The following is a 22701-nucleotide window of genomic DNA, read 5'->3' on the forward strand; positions in this document are numbered from 1 at the left end:
CCACAAAGTGAATGACTTGACAGACATTTATTCTCTCATAGTTCTGGAGGCTGGAAGTCCAAATTGGAGGTGGCAGCTGGGTTAGGTCTTTCCAGAGGCTCTGAGAGAAAATCTGTTCCACAGCTTTCTCTCAGCTTCTGATGGTTGCAGGCAATCTTTGATGTGGCTTGATTTATAGGTGGATCATTCCAATCTCTGTCCCTGTCTTCAGGAACATTCTCTCCTGTGTCTCACACACTTCACTGGGTCACCTTCCTTCTGTATATATCTGCATGCCCAACTTTCTACCATCTTGTAAGGGTCATGTGATTAGGACCCATCCTAAGTCAGTGTGATCTCATTGTAACTGGATTACATCTACAAAGACTCTATTTCCAAATAAGATCACATTCACAGGTAGTTCTCATTAGGATTTGAACATACCCATTTGGGGGATGGTAGGCAACAATCCAACCCATAATACCACATGACTGATTTTGTCTGTTTGTTTTGTCAATGGAACACAAGTTGAAGCAATATCATTTCCCAGGCCAAAGCTTTCAAATCTCAGATGTAGCTTTTATACTCTCCTTTTCCCTCCTGAAGGAACTTAGGACACGCCACCCCAATATGGGCCACTTTGGCGTACTGGTTATTTTGAGCTGAAGGTACTAGAAGAACAGCAAATGCAGTGGGAGTCTTTCTCTGCATTCTCCTTACCTGCCTTAGGTCGGATCCTCCGAAAGGAGCTAGAGGCTGGTTGCCATAGACTACCCTCCTGGGGAGTTTCATCAATGAGGAAGATTGACTCTCACCGCAGGAGAGGAGACTGGAAGCCAGTGCCACAGCCCGACAAATTTGTCACACACTGTCTGTCCCTCCTCGTCCTTCCTAAAAATCATTTCCTCTTTCCTGGGTTATCTTTACCTCCCCTCCCCTTCCCCTATCAGACAGTATATAAGCTCTCAATTCTCACCATCTTGGGCGGCAGGAGAGGTGGGTATTCACTTTGTTTTTTCCTGTGATGCCCCCAGGCATGTAATAGTAAAAAACGAATGCATTTGTATCCTTTTCTCCTATTAATCTGCCTGTTGTCATTTTGTCTCCTAGACAAAATTAAATCTAGGAGGGCAGAGGGAAAGCATTTCGTCCCTCCCCTACCTTAGCCGCTTGGTAAAGGCAGAGGACTCTGAGGCTGCAGCAGGTGGCGGAGCCAGCCGATGGGAGGAACCGGGACCTTTGATTCATCGTGTGGGAGAGACAAGCGGCAGACCAGGAACTCTGCTCTGGACCCACATATCGGAGAAAAGTAAGCTTTTACGATGCTGAATCCCTGAGATTCGGGGGTTTGTCTGTCCCAGTGCTAACTTCACGTCTACGGAAATCTTGGCTCACAAAGGCTTGGAGAAAGGCAGTGGAGATGCCAGGTAGACGTGGAGCTCCAGAGGTGGGTGGGGCTGGAGATGGTAGTGGGGGCAACGGGAAGGCCTGGGATTGCCATGGGAGCAGGCCTAGAGGGTGGAGGGACGCCCCAGGCCCAGGCTTTGTGGGACCATCATGTTTAATACCTGGGTAGACTAGAATGAGTCTGCCAAGAAAAGAAAGAGTGGTGAGAGAGAGGGAGCTGGACTCCCGGGGCGCGTAGTCTCATGGGCTCCGAGGAGCAGGAGACCCAGGCCCTGAGAGGCCATGTGTGATGAGGCTTGCAAAATACCAACCAGTTAGAGGACACCACAGTTGCTGAGGATGGGCACTGCTGTAGAAGGTGCCTGAGGTCAGGAGGGAGGGAGGAGGTGCGAGAAGAAGACGAGAAGATGGCAAGCAGAGAAAATTCTTGAAAGGTTGAGTCATGGAAGGAAGGAGCAAGAGCTGAAGCTCGAGACTGAGAACCAAAACCTTCTAGCCCACAATCAGCCCGGAGGCAGAGAAGGGAAACCGCCACTGACTGCCCAGTTAGCCGGTGGCTATTCTACTCTCTCCATTAGCCTTTCTTGACTCTTTTGGGATTGTCCTCCCAAGCAAATACTGTGATTGTTCACTACAGAAACTTCCCCAAAGACCCTTCAACTCTTCAGAGAAAAGCACTTACTGCTTGTGCCTGAAGATGCTGTGAATACCTCCCCTGCTGTCCCTGTGGTATCGTGCTTGTGACCCAGTCCGAGATTCCCACACGCAAAGACTCACCTCAAAGCAAATTTCCAATTCCTGATGCATCCCAAGCTTGTCTTCCTTGCTCTGAAAACCACTCTTTGCTGTGCTCCCAACGGCCGGCGGCATCAAGAGGCAGTAGCTCTGGCTTGTCGGAGGCCATGTTGGTGGTTCTGGGGAGGCAGCTCTGGTCCATGGGATGAAAAAAGAAGTCAAGTTCAGCGTTTTCTTGTTTCTGTTTTGTTGTTGTTAAGGAAGACATGAGGGTGTTTAAAGCCAGTTGAAAGAGAGGAGTCAAATAACCAAGAGAGAGATGTGGTCAGGTTCCTGAGGCGGCAGGAGGAGCTAGAATCAAAGTGAGCAGAGAAGGAGGGATGAATGTTAGCTGGAGAGGAGGCAGCCCTCAGCTGTAGAAGGAGGGGAGAGAGCTGCGAGCTGGTTTCTGTGGATGAGATGGGAAGGGGAAGTTCTCATCTGACAGCTTCTATTTCCCCTTCAGTAAGAGCTACGGCCCCTCTACCTAGGAGAGGGGAGGCCAGACAAGGGGGAAAGGGTTTGGAGGGCGTGAAAGCATTTGAACCATCGTGGAGATCCAGGAAAGTGAACCAACCCAAGAAAGGACCAGTTGCTTGAGTACAGAGTACCATTTGAGACTGGTGCTTATGGGCATCTGGAGAGTGTAATGTGTCCTGTCCTGACACTGAAGACCCCTGAATGGGGACTTCCAGGGTGCCTGTGTGTTCCACGTGCACCTGGATATGCAAGTACTAAGAGATGTCAAAGTCACTTTCCGTTATGGCCACATTCCATTTTTTCCCATCTCCTGCCACATAAAGCCAACCACTGTGGAGAGCCATCATGGATAAGGATAATAATAATAGTAATAGTTACTGCTTATCATGTGCTCTGTACTGTGCTGAGCACCCTGTGTACATACATACATATACATGGTATGTGTACTTAGACATATGTACATAAACATATGGTAAATATAAATATATATGTGTATATATATATATATATATATATATATACCTTTTCCCCATTTAATTATTAAAACAAACCTATGAAGGATTATTGTCTATTTTATTTTATTTTTTAAAAAATATTTTATTTTTTAAAATATATTATTCATTTATTTGAAAGGGAGAGTGTGAGCATGAGCAGGAGGAACAGAGGGAGAGGCGGAAGCAGGCTCCCCGCTGAGCAGAGAGCCCGATGTGGGGCTCGATCCCAAGACCCTGGGATCATGACCTGAGCCAAAGGCAGAGATTTAACCAACTGAGCCACACAGGCGCCCCATTGTCCATTTTAAAGACAGGAGGACAGGGATTCAAGGCGTTCCCCAGCTCCTGCCCAGGATCATGTCCGCACGCTCTGCAGACCTCAACGCCGGCGGCAATCGACTTGCCTGACCAGGGGTTCTGGGGAAGATCATGGAGGAAAGGCACATAGGGGATTCCTGATAATGGAGAATCCGCTTTGCCACAGGATAAAAATAAATTCCATGCCTAGGACAGGGTGGAATTTCCTGTCTGGTGCCCCGTCTGTGGGCAAAGTTGATCAAAGACAACCTGAGAGCCCCCAGGGGGAATCACACACAATAACGGGCTGACAGTCCTTCCCCTTCCCTGCCACTTCCCGTTCTCCCTCCCCAATTCCCCTGCCCCCTTGGGTACCCACAAGGCAACCTCCCCACCTCAGCCAGAAGACTCTGGCTCAGCCAGAAGACTATCACTCTTAATTCTGGGGTCGAGAGTTGGAGCTCCACAGTGGGTGTAGAGAGGCAACCTCCCCACCTCAAGCGCCACCAGAAGACTATCACTCTTAATTCTGGGGTCGAGAGTTTGAGCTCCACAGTGGGTGTAGAGAGGCAACCTCCCCACCTCAAGCGCCACCAGTGTCCTGTCCACTGGCCCCCGGGTGCTGTCCCTAACTTGCCAAAGGACCAGAACAGTGCTAAGTTCTCAAAAAAGGGAGAGAAAAAGACCCCCGTCCCTATCAGTTTCATCTTTGATCCCACTGCTGATGGCCCCCAGAGTCTGCTGAAAAATACTTCCTTTGACTTATGTCTGGAGCAGCCCTCACCTCTCGGGCTTGAAAAACAGGAGACCCTGAGGGGTGTGTGTGTGTGTGTGTGTGTGTGTGTGAACAAGCATGCGTGTGTGTGTGTGAGCATGTGTACAGTGGGGGTGGGCAGCAGTGCTGGGGTGGGGGGCTTAGCAAGATTCTACATTTCCTTCCTCATCCTCTTTACCTCACCCACCTGTGCAAACAGTCGGCCTGCAGACTTCGGTCTCCACTGGACTGGTCTGGCCCCTTAGGACTGGTCTGATCACAACTTGCCTCAAGCCAGGGGCCTCTGCTCTTTCTTTTTTTTTAAGGATTTATTTATTTATTTATTTATTTGACAGACAGAGATCACAAGTAGGCAGAGAGGCAGGCAGAGAGAGAGGGGGAAGCAGGCTCCTTCCCAAGCAGAGAGCCTGATGCGGGGCTCAATCCCAGGACCCTGAGATCATGACCTAAGCCGAAGGCAGAGGCTTTAACCCACTGAGCCACCCAGGAGCCCCAGGGGGGGGCCTCTGCTCTTAAAGCAGTACTTATCTTTTAAGCTTTGACCTAAAACTGAGTGGGGCACCTTGGGGCCACTCCAGGAATATGGACCTTGTCCTCTGGGGCTTGGTGAGACAAACCTGAGGCCCATAGTGCCCTCAGTGCACCTCGGCTTCCCCATCCCACTGGAGTGGGAGCAAACCTGCAGCTCAGAGTGCATAGGGAGACCGGCTGGACTCGCGAGGTGGAAAGGAAAATGCAGGGTGGGTGTCCTCATGGCCCCTATTCAGGAGCTTGGTCAGGAGGAGGGATTTGTTTTGTTTTGTGGGGAGATCTGATGAGGACAGGGACACCCATACCCCAAGGTCACGGTCATACAGCCCAGCTCTTACAGGGGGGCATCGGAGGAGGAAATGGGTATTAAAGAAAGTATAGATCCCTGATGGGATGTTTTCAGAGGTCTAAAAACAAAACGTTTGGTGTTGATGGGATCCTGGCTGGCTCAGCCAGAAGACTATCACTCTTAATTCTGGGGTCGAGAGTTTGAGCTCCACAGTGGGTGTAGAGATTACTTAAATGAATAAATGATAAAAACGTAAAGAAATGGCATATTCCTGGTGGGCTGCTTTTCAGATGTCTAACAACAGAAGCCTTGCTTTTGACAAGAAAGAGCCGAGAGACACAAACGAACAGATTTATGACCCCACTTCCATGAGGTACCGAGCATGGGCGAATTCATGCAACAGGAAATAGAACCGAGGTCCCCAAGGGGCTTGGAGAAAGAAGGAATCGGGAGTTACTGTCTAACAGGTATGGAATTTCCGTCTGGGGTGATGAAAAGTTCCAGAAATGGCAGTGATCATCGTACAACACTGTGAATCCCCGAATCAGACACTGAAAATAGTCAAAAGGGTACATTTTATGTTGGACATATTTTACCACAATTTTTTTTAAAGAGCTTATTTATTCATTTGACAGAGAAGAGAGAGATCACAAGTAGGCAGAGAGGCAGGCAGAGATAGAGGCGGGGGGAGCAGGCTCCCTACTGAGCAGAGAGCCCGATGCGGGGCTCCATCCCAGGACCCTGAGATCATGACCTGAGCCGAAGGCTGAGGCCCAACCCACTGAGCCACCCAGGCGCCCACCACATTTTTAAAGATACGAAAATAAAGAAATGGCTGAGGAGGCAAGAGATGCTGTGTGGGAGAACAGTAGGCCCAGGGCAGGGTGGGGCCCAGACCAGGGAGCAGAATATTCCAGAAGGGACTCCAGCGTGCAGTGTGTTCTGCCCCGACATTTCAAAGTTCTTCAGCCTGCTATTCACAGATCGGTCCCCCTGCCTTTACTCGAAGTGGTGTGGAACACAGGACTTGGTTTTCCCCATTGTCCCCCAATGGGCACAGACTGAAGCCACCCCAGCTCCGCCAGTCCCTCCCTGCCCCCGAGGCTCTGTCTTGCCCAGCCTCTGGGTTGTTGCCCGGTGACTGCAGGACACACACAGTCAGCAGCAGCCCCCTCCCCCCTCCCCTCCCGGGGTATGGCAGTCTAAGAGAGAGAGAGCTGTCCCCTCTCTAATGCCAGGGAAACGGTACAATAGGGCTCAGGGCAGTGGCTCTTTCCAAACATCCTTCTGCTCTGCCTCTCTTACCTTTTCCTTCTCCGCTGTACCCGTCGTCACCCATGGTGACCACAATATCGCTGCAAATCAAACCCCCAATCGCGGCGGTATCAACTAACAGACATTCACAATTTCTCGTGCCCCTCGGGGTCAGTTGGACAGTTCTGCTTGCCTAAGCCAGGCTCAGCGGATCTCCACCGGGCTCCTTTAGGGTGTCCGTGATCAGCTGAGGGCCAACGGCTGGTCTGGGATGGCCCCGGTGGGGAGGACTTAGCCCTGCTCCACGCGGTCTCTCATCTTCCAGAAGATGGAAGCATCAGCTTCTGAACTCCGCAGCCAAGGAAAGGGCCTGGTGGAGAAGAGGGCTCAGAGAAGAGTCTGAGAGAGCGAGTAGAAGAGCGTCAGTCTTCTTAAGGCCTTAGCTCAAAACTGTTGGTGTCACTTCCACTGCCTTTAAAAGCCAAACAAGTCACAGGGCTGCCTCAGGGGCAGGCAGTGGTGAAGCGGTTCCATCGCATGGCAAACGGGCATGAGGAACCGTGAACACTGGTGCCATCTTTGCCACGGATTCCCTACTCTTCTCATGGGAAGACCCTTTTCACTCACCAAGACCCTTGGGCAGAACGTATAGCACCAAACTCTTCCTATATTCTGACTTAGCTGCTAAGCTGGCTGAGCCTGGAAGGCTTACTGTGCCAGACCTTGAACGGAGGCAACCCAGGAACGCATGTACTAATGAGGTTCTCAAGACCCAAAGACAGCCAAGAGAATAAGATGGGAACCTCTTGAACAGAATGTGTGTAAACCGGAGACTTGGTCTTAGGGAAAAGTAAACTCTGGTTGTCAGAAGGTAAGTGGAGCCTCACACACGGGCTAGAACAAGATTTTTTCTAGGAAATCGTAATACTGATATTACTCCCTTCCCTGGGCATCCAACGTGCGCTAGGCATTGTGCTAAATGCTACACATTTAACTGGGCTTTGCTTTTTGAAATAGCCCTGGTATTATACCCTCCATTTTTATTGTCACACAAATGGAGACTCAGAGTCCAAGACCACAGAGTTGGCAAGTGTAGAGGATTTAAAGTCCATTCAGGCCCACATATCCAGAACACCTTCTGTGGGCAGACTCTGTGGGAGGCGCTGAGGAAACAGTGATAAGCAGACATGGACCTGTCTTCTGGGAGCTTACAACCTAGAGGGCAGGGCAGAGAACAGAGAAGTCATTTTTATGCTGTGAGGCAACTGTGTGTATGAAGAGATGAGAGAAGAGGCCTTCACTCACTCCTGTATGTCTCACGCCCCAGTATCACCACATGCCTTTCCCGCACCACCCCACGGCTCCTTGGAGACTCTTTACACTAGGGTCACCTTTGGCAGCTAGTCACAGAGACTAGAATGAACAAGGGAGGACTTAAGTATTTTCTCCCACCTGACACAGCTGGAGGTGGGCAGCCCATGGGTGCCATGTTGGCTTCACTGTCTTGTCAGAAACCCAGCTCCTTCCGGCATCAGCTCCACTGTCCTTAAAACACAGCTTCCAACCTGAAGGTTGGAGGGACCCAAGATACATGCTAGAACCCCAGCTATCATGACCTCAGTCTAAGAAAAAAGCTGGAAGAAGGCAGGAAGTCCACCTCTCTGAGCTCTTTGAAGGAACTGTCCCCAAGGGTCGCCCACCAAATTCTGCTTACATCTTGTAGGCCTGAACCCAAATAAGCAGCATGGGCTACACGGGGGGTAGGGGGTGGTGGTGGTGGTGGGAGTGGGGGGGTGTGGTGGTGGTGGGGGGAGGGTATGCATCTGTTAGCTGTATACACAGCCTCTCAAGTAAACTGCTCACTGTTACTGCTGTTCCCAAGTGTCACGGGATGAACTGTGGCCCCCACATAAAGGCACGTTGGAGTCCTCACCCCTGGAACCTCAGAATGTGATCGTCTTTGGAGATAGGGTCTCTGCAGAGCTAATCAAGTTACAGTGAGGGAGTTAGGGTGGGTCCTAATCCAGCCTGTCTGGTGTTCTTATAAACAAAGGGGATTGGGACGCGGGCACATGCACAGCAGGGAGACCATGTGAGGAGACACGGGGACAAGAGGCCCAGAACGGATCGCTGCCTCTCAGCCTTCAGAAGGAACCAAGCCCACCAAAACCTCCATCTCTGACTCCCAGCCTCCAGCACCGTGAGGCAAGACATTTCCGTTGTTTGCGCCACGCGGTCTGTGGTCTTGTTACTGCAGACCCAGCAAACACATACACTGAGAAGAAGAGATGTAGGCTGGGGAAGCAATTAGCCGTCTCCACACGGCCTGCGGGAGCAGCAGCTGAGAGCTCCAGTGCTCCACGGGGGGGGGGGGGGGACCGCGGTGAGCTTGAGCAGGGGTGACAGACAGGGGTAGGGGTGCTGCAGAGGTGGGAACCATCCCCAGCACAGGCTGACGGCTTTCCTAGCCCCTCCGTCCCCCAGGTCTGTTGCCCTCATCTGCGGTGAGGTTCCAAACGGGCCTCCATGGGGCCTCCATCAAGGCTGTGGCCGGGAACCTGGAGAGGGCCGCTCCCCGTGATGCTCTCCATTCTCTGCCTCCCAATCCATGTCCTCACGTCATGTGCACATGAATGGGCTGTGCTGGAGAACAAACTCCCCCAACCGCCATGTTTGTTTTTTCCTTTTGCCCAGGACAGAATGTTTGACTTAGAGGAGACATGATAAACCGTTGACAGAAACACAAACAGAAAGCACACGTTTGACTCAGTTGTACCATGAAGACCCCATGGGAGGAGTGGCTGGGAGCCCAAAGCTTCAAGGGCTGCCACCTGAGAGTGGTGACCAGTCCTCCTCTCCCCTGTCCAACGTCAGCGCACGCAGGAGACCCGGCCCCTGTATTCCCCAAAGCGCAGCCAACACCGGCCTGTCTTGTGATAACAGACTTGACCGAAGGCCTGGGGATCAAATGAGGCATCGCTGAGAAATAAACTGAAACTGGAGCCCCCAGGGCTCTGGAAGAGTGTCGACCACGCCCCCTCCTGCTGCCTCTCTCCTGAGCCCCCTCACCTGCCTCCAGGTGCTGGTGCAGGTCCTATCCCTACACCCTAAGTTTTTCCACTGCCCGTGTTCAGGACTCCCGCCCCGGGCAGAGATGTGCTGTTAAGGAAAGCAGCCTTCGAAAGAATTTTATGAACTACTTAAAAACCTGAGTCTAACGGGGCGCCTGGGTGGCTCAGTGGGTTGGGCCTCTGCCTTTGGCTCAGGTCATGATCCCAGGGTCCTGGGATCAAGCCCCACATTGGGCTCTCTGCCCAGCGGGGAGCCTGCTTCCCCCATTCTCTCTGCCTGCCTCTCTGCCTACTTGTGATCTCTCTGTCCAATAAATAAATAAAATCTTAAAAAAAAAAAACAAAAAAAAACCCCCTGAGTTTAACACAAAAGGCCATGTGCTTCATGATCTCTGTTCATATGAGATCTCTGGAACCCACAAATCTATAGACATAGAAAGTACATTGCCCAGGAGCTGGGGAGGGAGGAATGAACGGCCATGAGTGCAGGGTTTCTTTCTGGGGTGATGAAAATGTTCTCAAATTAGATTGTGGTGATGGTTGAGGAGTCCCATGAACATACTAAAACCCACTGAATTGTACACTTTAAAAGGATACATTGTAGGGCATGTGAATTACATCTCAGTAAAGCTACATTTTTAAAATACAGCTCTGTCTGGGGTGGGGGGTCTTCTTGGAGACTCAGGGCCTCTGTGAGAACAGGAAACGGATATAGGGACCCTTGAAGGACATGTGTTTGAACTGTCAGGTCCACTTACACACGGATTTTTTAAAAAAATATATACCTAAAGTACTATCAATGCATATTCTCTTCCTTTTGATCTTAATAGAATTTTCTTTTCTCTAGTTTAAATGATAAGAATACAGTCTATAATGCATTTACAAAATATGTATAATCAACTATTTAGGTTATCAGTAAGGCTCTGGTCAACAGTAGGCTATTAGAAATTAAGTTTTCGGGAAGTCAGAAGTCCGTGGATTTTCAGCTGTGCAGGGGTCAGCACCCTTCTCCTCTGCCTTGTACCAGGGTCACTGTATTTGCTTTCTGCCTCTGATCACACAGAAAGTCCCATGGAGCTGCTCCTGCCAGAACAAGGGCAAATTGGCTTTGGGGATAACCTCGAACCGAGGTGGGAGGCAGGATCCGCCCACAGCCTCACCTATATGAGGAGCCAGACCCCCCCCCCCACTTCAGCAATGGAGCACCTAGAAGCACCTGCAACCAAGACCAGCCCCCACACATTCAACGCGGGTGTGAAGAATGAAGGAGTGAGGACAAAGTGAAAGAATGATTGACGTCGCTGGCCACGGCACAGACAGAGCCTGGACAAGCCCTGGGATTCTCCCTCTGACTTAGCGCCCTCGTCCCGAAGCACCTGGTAACTTCCAGGGGCCTCACAGACGCCTGGGAACCAGGCCTGGATTAAGTCCCGGGCCTTCCTAGGCTCCACTGCTCTCCCGAGGCTCCCTCGGAATGATGGTGTGAAGACAAATAGGCACAAGCGCCTGGCCTTGCCAGCCCTGCGGGCCCTTTCACACCGCAGGCAGGAAATAAATGCCTCAAATGTTCCTTTTGGCTCAGGCAGTTGTGGGAATGGGATTCCACACTCAGCTGCCAAGGGCAGGGAGCTTGGGGGGTGAAGGGGGCGCGGTTCCTTCAGACCCCTCCCCAGTGGATCCTGGAGGGAGCCACACAAAGCTTTATACACCAGTTTGTTTTACTTAGGGCAGGCCACCAAAAGTCAGCTCCCTGCCGGAGCAAAGAACCTCCGTTTCACCAGGAGCTCAGGGTGTCTGCTGCCTCTGAAAGGTTCCAGAACAGAGGGAGCCTTGTGCGAGCTCCAGAATGGGCTCCGCCTTCCTGATGGTTTGCTGTCCCATTCAGAGGACCCAGGGGCTGCTGGCAGGTGGCCAGCATCAGGGCCGGGGGGTGGGGAGGGGTTGCAGTGCCTGGCCATGAGCAGCACCACCCTGCAGCCGCCACTCCGCTGGTGTGCTCAGAACCCAGCCATCTGGGGAGGCGGCCTAGAGAGGGTAGGCAATGCGCATGGACAAGCCATAGCATGGGGAGGGCCCAGGGAGCCGGCCCTGAAAACATTCTGGGCTGTGAAGCAGGGAGCCTGGGGAGGATTCCTGTCCTGTCCTGTCAGGCCTCGTCTGGAGGTCGGACCTTCAGAGATGTAAGTGGTAGGTGATACAATGAGCTGGGACCACCTGCAGCCAGTATGGAAGGACCAGGGTTCTCTCCCACCCCAGCACTCCGATCAGCGAGGCCAGGCTGACCCGACTCCCTCTCTAGTCCCTCCCTGGCTTGGGTTTTGCCACTGGCCGCCCCTCCCAGCGCATGGTCAGACCTCCCCACTCTGACTCTGCTCTCTCCGTCCTCGGTCCCCGGGTCCCCTGTCCCCTGGCATGGGAAGGGCCCGCTGGCTGGCGGGGCTGCGAGCTCAGGTGGCCTCTTTCAAGTCCTCATGCCCTTTCTAAGGAGACCTCAGGGCCTCAGGGGAGTTACTCACCTCTGTGTCTGCCTTCTTCTCCGTAAAGGAGACCACTGGCAATCCCTCCCCCAGAGGCTCCTGGTGAGGGTGGTGACATGCCACACAGGGGGCACACTTGGAGCAGCACTGCAGGGCGCAGAGTCAACCTCAGCGCCAGGCCAGGCAGCACAGCAGCCCCTGGGACATCATGCTCAAGTGTGCGTGAGATCCCACCCGTTTTAGAAGAGAAATTCCTTATGTTTCAGGAGATGCTCCGAAGAGTCTGAGTTTCCCCTCTGGGCTTTACTTTCTTAAAAGCCCTTAGCTCTCTGAAATTCTGTTATTTACTCCTTTGTCTTCTGTCTCCATCACTACTAGGAAACAAGCTTCAGGAAGGCCAAACAGATCCTGACGTGGTATGTCTCAAATGAATGAGTGAGTGAAGGAGGTACGTTAACCCAGAGCACAGATCTGCCCGGTAGCCCAGCTCTGGCAAGCTGGGACCGGCAGCTGGGGCCCTCCTCCTGGAGCTGGGGGTCAGCTAGAGCAGGGACTGCTTCCCCTGGAGCGATGGTCTTTTCTGGGGAGAAGCTCAGAGCACTCAGATCGGAGCCACTAAGAGGATCAGCGTTCTAAGACCTCTGCTCCCTTATCTAGGGCTGTGTGACAGACTTTCTGGAAAAGTACCAGCTTAAAACAATTTCACCCTATCTCCTAATTCGGTGGTTGAGAATTCACGCAGGTGCATCTGGGCTGGGTGATTCTTCTGCTCCACGTGGCATCCACTGAGGTCATTGGACAGCAGTCAGCTGGCAGATGGGCTGGTCTAGGGGGTGCAGGCCAGCTTCCCCTCACAGTCTGGTGGTCTGGTGGATGTTAAGAAGGGGGTACTCAGCAGAGCCTGTCTACTGGAGCACCTGACCTGGTCTCTGCAGCATGGAAGCCTCAGGGGGGCCAGACTTGTGCATAAAATCAGTCAACCCAGGGCTCCCAGAGACTGTTCCAGAAGACTAAGGCAGATGCTGCAAGGCTGCTTTTGACTTGGCCTTGGAAGCATCACTTCCACCACATCCTACTGGCAGCAAGCAAGTCACAGAGCCAGTTCAGGTCTGAGAGAAAGGGCCAGAAACCACGCAGGGGAATGAATACTCTCGGGGCAGGGTGTGGACGTTCCTTCAGGGGAATAAGCCAGCACAGCCTCCCTCTGGGCGGGGCAGAGGGACAGAACTTGAAGCCAGGGCAGGGCCAGGAGAAGCTCAAAAGCCTCACTCCGTTGACTGGCCTTCCCCGGAACGAGAATCAAAAGACCACAGACTCCCAAAGAGTCCCAACGCCTTGAGCTTCCAGATGATTCCAGATCCTATTTCAGTACTTTCCCCAAGCCCCCTTTGGTGGGCCTGCAGACCGAGTGCACTGCCACCCAGGCTCCTTCAACCTTCAGACCCCGCAGCCACCAAAGCATGCCAGCCCCCGAGAAACTGAACCTGAGCATCCAACCGTGGCTGGAATCGGTGAGAGCTACAGTTCAGGTGGGAGGAACGCCGTTCCCGAAGGGCTATCGGTTGCTCCATCCCCAGGCAGGGCGGATTTCAGATGCAACCCCAAGGGAGGAGGCTGGTGGGACCGACAGGGACACTGGGAAGGCAGCTGGGACACGGGCCACAGACCCCACCTTTCGGCAAACACGTGGTCTCCAGGGAGAAAGCCATGAGTGACCTCACTGATGTCAGACAACCACATGGAAGCACTTAAGTGCAGAATGGACAACTCGCTGTAAAATGTGAGGGGCATCCTTTCTCCTTCGCAATAGAAGTCTCTGCGGAGAAGGTGGACAGACTTCATCAGAGAAACCTCGGTTTGAGTTCTTGCTGGGTGACCCTGGGAAAGTTACTGAACCTCTCTGAATCTCCTTGGTAAAATGGGGGAGACTGCTGCCTGCCCCACCGTTGGTAAAACGAAATGACATGACACACAGGAAGTGCCCGGCACACAGCAGCATTTGACAAGCATTCAATAACTCATTGTCTTAGACAATGTGATGGGGTCAGTAACCCCAGCAGCTGCTGCCAACACCCATCTCCTCAGTCACTTCCCTCGCTCAGGGTAGGTGAGCTGTTTCTTTCTTTCTTATTTTTTTTTTTTAAAGATTATTTATTTATTTATTTATTTGACACAGAGAGAGATCACAAGTGGGCAGAGCAACAGGCAGAGAGAGGGGGAAGCAGGCTCCCTGCTGAGCAGAAAGCCCAAAGCGGGGCTCGATCCCAGGACCCTGAGATCATGACCTGAGCTGAAGGCAGAGGCTTAGCCCACTGAGCCACCCAGGTGCCCTAAGTGAGCCGTTTCAGATGAGTGCCGGCCAACAGAAATGTCACACGAGCCAAATCTAGACTGCAATTTTCTAGTGTGCCCATTAAAAAGGGTAAAAAGAAATGAGAAATTCATTTTGATATTGTTTTATTTAACGTAACATATCAACATATTTCAATCCATAACTAGCATAAAAATTATTACAAAAATTTTACTTCATTGTTTTATACTAAATCTTTGAAATCCACGTACACTTACACTGATTTATACCACATCTGAATTTGGATGCTTACCATTTCAGTGCTCAATGGTCACATGTGGCTATGCTGAGTCACCCTGCTGGACAGCACAGCCTTCGCAGAAGGAGCTGGGTCGGCCTCCCTAGTCAAGAACTAAGTAGCCTAGACGTTGGTAGAAGTCTGGGCCTGTGTTTAAGATGCAAGGACCTTTCCCACACTGCCAGTCCCTACTCCCAAGGACAACAACAATTTTTGCAATACTCTCCAGCTGAGTTTGAAGGGAAGAGAAGAAAGGCAAATTGCCATAAATTCAAATGGTTTATTTTTCTTTCTATCCACAGCAAATTAGTAACCATACACAATCACACAGAACCTTGCCTCTCTTGATGGAAAGCACACTCTTTATTTGTACAAATGAAAAAAGCAATCACCTTGACTTTGACGTGGGGCCAGCAAGGTCAGAGATCACGAGGATCCAGACAGGACATGGCAAAACAGATCATTTTTGATAGAAATGTTACCTGGGGATTCCCCCCTCAGACAGGAGCCCAGAGAGGGGCCCAGAGAGCCACAGATAATGAGAGCTCAAGAGGCTGCTGTAATCTGGGCTGGCCCCAGGTCTACAGACCTCTGGGCTCACCGGCATTCAGAGCTGAGCATGTGAACTTGGGAATAAAACACAGAAGTTAAGGCCTGGGGAGAGAAAAAGCCCTAGAAAAGAAAGAAGCTGAAGGAAACAGAATGGTCTACTGAAGAAATACTTTATCCTCTGCCTCCGGCTAATGTCAAGGTAAGAAAAGACCTGAGATTTTAAAACAATGAAACTGGATCGCTTTCTTACACTACACACAAAAATAAATCAAAACAGATTAAAGACCTAAATGTGAGAACTGAAACCATACAAATCCTAGAAGAGAGCGCAGGCGGTCATCATTCTGACATCAGCCGGAGCAACAGTGTTCTAACTACGTCTCCTGAGGCAAGGGAATCAAAACCAAAAATAAACTAGTGGGACCACATCAAAACAAAAAGCTTTGCACAGCAACCATCAACAAAACAGAAAGACAACCTAGTGAATGGGAGAAGATATTTGCAAACGATATAGTCAATAGGGGTTAATATCCAAAATATATAAAGAGCTTATAACAGCTCAACACCAAAAAAAAAAAAAAAAAAAAAAAAAAAAAAAATCTGTTTAAAACAATGGGCAGAGGACCTGAACAGACATTTCTCCAAAGAAGACCTACACTAACTTGAAAAGACATATGCACCCCTATGTTTGCTGGAGCATTGTTTATAACAGCCCAGACATGGAAGCAGACTAAGTGTCCACTGATAGACCTATGGGTAGAGCAAATGTGGAAAACACAGACACAGACACACACACACAGAGGAATATTAAACAGCCATAAAAAAGGGATGAGATCATGCCATGTGAGACAAGGTGGATAGACCTAGAAGATATTATGGTAAGTGACATAAGTCAGAGAGGGACAAATACTATATGACTCCACTTATAAACAGAATCTTAAAAAAATGAACAAACAAAAAGTAGAATCAAAAATATAAATACAGAGAACAAACTGATGATTGCCAGAGGGGTTGGGGGTATAGGGTTTGGCAAAACAGGTGAAGGGGGGAGATAGCTCTGTTCCAGTTATGGAACGAGTAAGGCACAGAAATAAAAAGCACAGCATGAGGGACACAGTCAATAGTAGATAGCGATGTCTGGGGACAGAAGGTACACTTGTGGTGAGCAGAGTATACTGTATAAACTTGTCAAATCACTCCGTCATACACCTGAAATCAATACAACATGTGTCAACTCTACTCCAACTAAAAAATTAAAAAATAAAAACAATGGGACCCTGGGGGTGCCTGGGTGGCCCAGTGGGTTAAGCCTCTGCCTTTGGCTCAGGTCATGATCTCAGGGTCCTGGGAGCCCCCGCATCAGGCTCTTTGCTCAGCGGGGAGCCTGCTTCTCCCTTTGCTACTTTCTCCTGCTCATCCTCTCTCTCTCTCTCTCTCAAATAAATAAATAAAATCTTAAAAAAAGAAAAAGAAAAAAACCAGGTCTCCTGGAAACCAGAAATGGGCCTATTAACTGAGCATGATTCTTTCCAGACTTAGGAATCTCCATTTGCCTGAATGACACTTGGAAAGACAGGCTCGTGATGACATTTGGTCAAGATGCCACTTTCCACAAAAGGAGAAGGACTCAGTCGTACGGAGAGAGTTTTGTGGGGGCAGAAGAACAAGGGCAATTCTCACGTCGGTTTTCTGCTTGATCCTCAGCCTTTATAAAGTTCAACTTGATGAAGAACTCAAAGCCAGCTGAAACAGTCTCTGTGTCAAGGTCACTCTGAACATCTTTATCTTTTTTTTTTTTTTTTAAAGATTTTATTTATTTGACAGAGAGAGATCACAAGTAGGCAGAGAGGCAGGCAGAGAGAGAGGGAAGCAGGCTCCCCGCTGAGCAGAGAGCCCGATGCGGGACTCGATCCCAGGACCCTGGGACCATGACCCGAGCCGAAGGCAGCGGCTTAACCCACTGAGCCACCCAGACACCCCTCCATTTACTTTTTCAACAAGCCGGAGAGAATGTGCAGGAAGAGTGGCCCCTGACTGAGCTAACCTAATTCTTCACAGAGCCAAGAATGGACAGGCTCACTTCCCAGATGCTAAAGATGATTCTCCATCGATGACGCACGTGTCCAGCACTGCAAGCCTGGCTTCCTGCCTGGGGAAGGCTCACGGTGACTCCACTACCTTCTACATCTCCAAGTGATCAAAACCAACACCCGGCAGAATAGCTAGGGGATTCGGACCCCGTCATGAGCAGAAATATTGGAGTGAGACACTATTCTCCTAACCCTTCAGTGTGGGTTCAGGATCAAGTTACCATTTCATACATATTCCTTCCTTTTGACTCCCAGAGAGGCAAGGTTTAGGGTATTTTTTTTTCTTTTTTAAATTTTCTATTTTTTATAAACATATATTTTTATCCCCAGGGGTACAGGTCTGTGAATCACCAGGTTTAGACACTTCACAGCAAGGTTTAGGGTTTTAATCCAATTTTTAATCTGGCCTGAAAAATATACTTCAGCGTTCAATGATCTGAAATCTTCTCTGAGCCATCGGGGAATTAAATGGATTAAAAGCTTTAAGGAAGAGGATTATAAATGTGTGTGCCTGTGTGTACATGTATGTTCTAGGTTTGTTTCACTGTCCAGGGAGTATCGGGAGTTATAAGCCCTATTCCCTCTGTTGATCATGGAGGAGAGAGTGAACCTAATACAGGCCAAAGAAAGTGTGTACAGAATTCAACACAACATAGGGTCACCAAAAGACTTCAGCACTCAATCCAGAGTAATAGTGTCCTTGCTGGTGTCTCACTTGGCTCAGAACTCCCAGTCGACCCTCATTGCTATGCCTGCCCCCCCAGTGGAAACCCTCCTGGGGAATTCCGTCTGTGCTCGTAAGCAGGTAAGGTGGGCTCCAGGCAAGCCCATGAGAGCAAGGGAAGGACGTCCCCAGAAGAGTCTCCAAAGATGTAAAATCACAAAACAAAAAGTGCCATGGAATACCTTGAGCCCACCATCAAGTAGTCAAAGCAGTGTCTGGTGACAAGTGTTTGACAAGGAAGCCTGTGCATCAGTCTAAGGGAGCAGAGCCAGCCCCATACGGGGGGCGGGGGGGACCCCGGATCAGGGTCTGCCCCACTGGGCAGCGTGGTCAGCAGGACTCGAGGGAGTCTCTTGAAGCAGGAAGACACAACACAGTCCCTTCTCTGCAGCAGGCCACAGACCCCCAGACGGAGTTCTTCTTGATGCAGTGAGACGTGGCGGCCTCACTTTCCCTGGTTTCTGGCCTCGGACACACTCCACAGGGAGTTCCGATGACCGGGGGCCGAGTACACCAGCTGGCAGCCTTTGAGTTGACTCTTCGTGCCCTTAGGAGCCCTTCCGCTCGGAGAAAACCAGCAAGGCCTCTCCAAGGCCCCCGAGCAGGAGGCTGTAAGAGATGGCGAGAGGTTAGCTTCTCTGTCCCCTGAGCCTGGAGGTTGGGGGCCCACAGAGCTGCCTGGTGCCCGCCTGCAGCACAGCAAGGGATCCCTCCCTCTGTGGTGGGGACTCTCACGTCCCTGCCCAGCCTGCCCAGCCGCTGGGTTGGCCCCGTAACTGCCTGCTTGTCCCGAGCAAACGTCAGCTGGGAGGCAGGAGGGGCAGGAGGAGCGTGGGCTGCAAGGTGGGGTTTGCTCCTTCCCTCGCCTCCCTCCCCTGCGCCCGGGAAGGAGGTGGTGGGTCTTGCTCATCCGGACCCAGGGGGCGGGGGTGACTGTGCTCCAACAAACGCTCTGCCTCAGACACAGCACAGCGAGGACACCTCTCACAGCCGCCGAGGGCTTTCAGCAGACAGGGGTTGACGACAGGACACCACGCAAGTATCCCTAACCTTGTCAGGATTGAGGGCACAGTCTTTGAACCCTGTTATTCCACAGAGGCTAGCAGAACATTTAGAGAGGAAAACATTAAAGTCGAATCATGACTTTCCCATCAGCGCAGAAAGAAATACAGTCGCCGATCCTAAAATGAAAAGGTAGTGGGAAAACTGTAGACGGGGGAGGCCTGGAGGTCTGTACATTCTCTATTTTCAGCTTCTCCGTAGACAATCTGCTGTCTCTCTGAACCCCCAAATTCTTCCCACAAAGCTCTTCTGGGCACCGGGCTGGGCCATCCCTGCAGGATTATGACGGGAGGTGCATGGTGACGAAATGCCCTTGATCAGAGGTGCCAACACGTGCTTCCTGTCTTGTCCCACCTCCCCCACGCACCTGCCCACCACACACGCACATTTTGGTGACAGCGTCTTTACATTTTGGACGTGCACCTGGGAGGCCAACTCTGTGAAACACACAGGCTGTGCACACCACATTCCCAGGGAGAAATGTCACCCATGTGAGTGACTCTGACATAAAGGTAACTTGTCCCGTGTGCCCCGCTTAGCACAGGAATGAACTAAGTGTTAGGCCACTGAAACAACCAACTGAGTCCCAACTGTGGCTCGGGCATTGCTTAGCTGCTTGTCAGCTTTCGTCTCATCTGTGCCACGGGAGCTGCTCACACGCAGCAGTCTCTCTGAGGCTGAAAGGGACATGCAAGAAGCCATCAGCTCCCACACTTGGCATCTAACAAACGAGCAACAGAATATTACCGTACTGACTGGTTGACTGCCCTCCCAGGGCGGTGATGCCTTCCTCACTGGCCTCAGAGCTGGCTTCCCGACTCTGCTCCAAGACTTCACATGAGGGGCACGTCCCCCTGGTTGAGCAGCTCTGGCCACGGGGTTCCAGCCAGCATCGACGGGCATCTTATCACGGAAGGCCGTGGGCATACGGTTTCTCCCTCCAGGGGGAGCCCTTCCTCAGACTGACCCAACAGCTGCTTCTTACAACCTCACCTGTGAGTCCAAGTTCTGCTTTCTAGAGCGACGGAGAGAACAAATCCTTTACCCCCGTCGACCCTAGAGAGCAGGGAGAAACCCCAAACCACCATCCTCTCCTCTCCCTGTGACAAAAGGGCTCCCGGTGAGAGCAGAGGCGCCCGCCTAGCAGCCGGTCACTGGGGGAGGGGACCGGGAGGTGTGCCTGAGATCTGAAGCTCCGAGGTGGAATGAACTTTCTTTTTTGTACAGAAATATTATAAATAGTGACAAGAAGCCCATAAATCCTGTTGGACATACATTTAACTCATAATAATGTAACTGAAGGTTGTGTCTATGTTATAAAGCGAAGCAAATGTCTAAGGACCTTCCTAGATCTATACTCATCGCTTAAAGGATTGTTTCTGTGAGAAACTGGGGTCCAGCTTCCAAAAGACGGTATGTGGAAACAGGACGCATGTGTGCTGGTCCCTGGCCTAGTGCCAGGGGTGCGTGAGGGCTCTCTTGCCTTTTCTCTTGGATGAAGGGGAAGCTCTTCTTCTGGTTTAGGGGGCTCAGCCCTGAAGACCAGGCTGCTCCTTTCATGCGGATCTACTGCTCCTTTCAACATCCCTTAAGGAACACACACACTCTTCTTAAACTCCTGGGGGCAAGTGCAAAGTCATGGTGACCTGGTACAAAGCCTGCATGGGCCTTTGGGCGGGGGAGGGGCTTATTTCTGCAACATAACCAGGGCTCCAGTCATTTCTAGAGCTTCCAGTAATCCTCCTTAGTCACCAGGGAGAAGAATAGGCGACGGGCTGGCTCACTGCCCCTTCTCCCCCACAGCCTTAGAACAATGCCAAGCGTAATAACCTTGCATCCCAACCGCTGGGCTTAGCTACTGCCTGAAACACCAAAGCAGCTTAGAGAAGGCTCAGCAAGGAATCAAACCTTGGTTCCGTGTACTGGTAAGAGAGCCAGGGAGGTGAGCTTTGATGTTGCTTTCTAAACAGCAGGGGAAGCTGACACGGGGTGCAGGAATCTTAATAGCATTACAACTATTTAAGTCAGAGCCTCACTGAACTGTTTGCAAATCTTGTAATCCCCATCATTCCTGAAGTGAACACACTTCATGCAACTAAGGCATACACACCAGACTGGAGAGCGCACCGCCAGAAATACTCAGCACCAGCTTCTCTTCCGAGGGGGGAGCGGATTTTCAGTTCCTCCCCAGTCTTTCTTTGTCCCCCCACCCAAAGAGGCCCTGGCTCGGTTTCACACTCATTACTGTGCTTATTCAAGCACTTACTGACCCAATGAGATGGGGGCCCAGAAACTGTTACTTTTCCGGCTGGAGCTCCCGTATTTTCCCAATGAAGGACAATGAATTCCTATCCTTGTTCCCCCTTCTCCCATCTATATTCCAAATGATTTTGGCTTTCTCTCTCTTCCTCACCAAAAGGTATCTGCCTAATCTCCCATTCCCTTGGAGACCTCCTGAAGGACAATTCATAATCTGCTCAATTACTCTGTGTTGAGAGGTAATGAGTGATAGTTACTTAGAAGGCCTTGCTTAGCATTTTGGAGTTTTTAACTCAAGTGGAAAACTGATAAATTTCAGTCACTGTGGGGGCGCCTGGTGGTTCAGTGGGTTAAGCCTCTGCCTTTGGCTCAGGTCATGATCCCAGGGTGCTGGGATCGAGCCCCACGTCGGGCTCTCTGCTCAGCGGGGAGCCTGCTTCCTCCTCTCTCTCTGCTTGCCTCTCTGCCTGCTTGTGATCTCTGTCTGTCAAATGAATAAATAAAATCTTAAAAAAAAAAAATTCAGTCACTGTGACCCTAGCTGCATTCTGGGGTGTGTTGGGGAGAGTACTTCCTTCACCCCTAAATTCACTCTCTCTATAAAGGGGCTTGGGCAGTCTCTGCGCAGTGTCCTAAACTGAAAGGCATAAGACATCATTATTCAAAGATGGTATGAGAACACTTTCTAAAGCCTGCTGGTGTTAGTGCGGCTTGTGCTAAGATCGAGCACTAACCCGTGCTCAATGGCGGGCTCCGTGAATGATTGGCAAAGGCGAGAAATGATCGCAGAGTCCTCAGGAAAAAGAGGTTGTGTTTTTGGTTATTTGTTTTCTCTTCGTGTACCTAAACTATAAGAGAGTCTCTCCTCGTCTAAAAAGAACTCAAAGAAGGGGCACCCATAACTATTTCTACTTAAGAGGGACACTGCTCACAGTTTAGAATTTTTTCTTTCGTATGTGTTCGATCCCCTCTGTTAAAATTTTAGACATATACACCATATACCATAAAACTCCATTAATTAAAAGTGAATAATTAAATATTAATCTGGATATTTAAATGCACGGCTTGCAATAGATTGTTTTTGTCATTAAAAACAAGATACTTCTCTGGACAAGAACAGTTGCTTTTAAGAAAAGCCTTTAAAAGTTGACCAGCATTGGTACTTCGGTTTATAATTTTTCTTTCGTACAGTAGTTGAAAGGCTGGCCACTCATTTATTCAGCTCTTGCGATGAGGCAGAGAGGTGCACAGGTGCCTGGCTAGGCTTCCCTGCTGGAGGAGCTCACAGCTGCAGCCAGATGGCGCGTGCACACCCAGCTCTCAGCACGGTGGGGCTGACCCGGCTGTGCGAGGGGAGTGTGGGAGGGGCTGCCGAGGACCTGACCTAAGCCGACCAAGTCTCTAATTTAGGCGATCAGCAGGTTTCTAAGATCTTGCTGAAATTCTGAATGGCATTTTCTCCACTAATCACCACAAATCTTTAGATCCATGATTCCAGCTGGGGCTGTTCTGCTCCCAAGGGGACACTGGGTGATGCCTACAGAAAGTGCTTGGCATCCCGTGGGGGAAGGGCTCAGGTTCAGAGCCAAAACCCTACA

The 22701-nt window shown here is 50.7% G+C and overlaps 1 protein-coding gene and 1 long non-coding RNA gene across 7 annotated transcripts in view; one reads left to right on the forward strand and one right to left on the reverse strand.

The window, feature by feature from the left end:
* Positions 1 to 1094: 1094 nt before the first annotated feature.
* Positions 1095 to 10871, forward strand: LOC132023917 (uncharacterized). 2 transcript variants are annotated; one of them, XR_009406095.1, is made up of 3 exons: positions 1095 to 1288; positions 5317 to 5493; positions 10415 to 10871. It is a non-coding gene; the product is annotated as an uncharacterized LOC132023917 (long non-coding RNA). The 2 variants fall into 2 exon arrangements; XR_009406094.1 differs by lacking the exon at positions 10415 to 10871 and adding an exon at positions 8975 to 9608.
* A 3397-nt stretch (positions 10872 to 14268) lies between these two features.
* Positions 14269 to 22701, reverse strand: part of TMEM241 (transmembrane protein 241) — a 115084-nt gene continuing 106651 nt past the window's right edge. For all 5 annotated transcript variants that reach the window (XM_059409355.1, XM_059409357.1, XM_059409354.1 and 2 more), the window contains one exon: positions 14269 to 18391. In XM_059409355.1, coding sequence (XP_059265338.1) covers positions 18331 to 18391 — 61 coding nt within the window. In that variant the 3' untranslated portion in view covers positions 14269 to 18330. The remainder of the gene's footprint in view (positions 18392 to 22701) is intronic.

This window comes from Mustela nigripes, chromosome 8, assembly GCF_022355385.1.
Source record: "Mustela nigripes isolate SB6536 chromosome 8, MUSNIG.SB6536, whole genome shotgun sequence".
Classification (NCBI taxonomy): Eukaryota; Metazoa; Chordata; class Mammalia; order Carnivora; family Mustelidae; genus Mustela; species Mustela nigripes.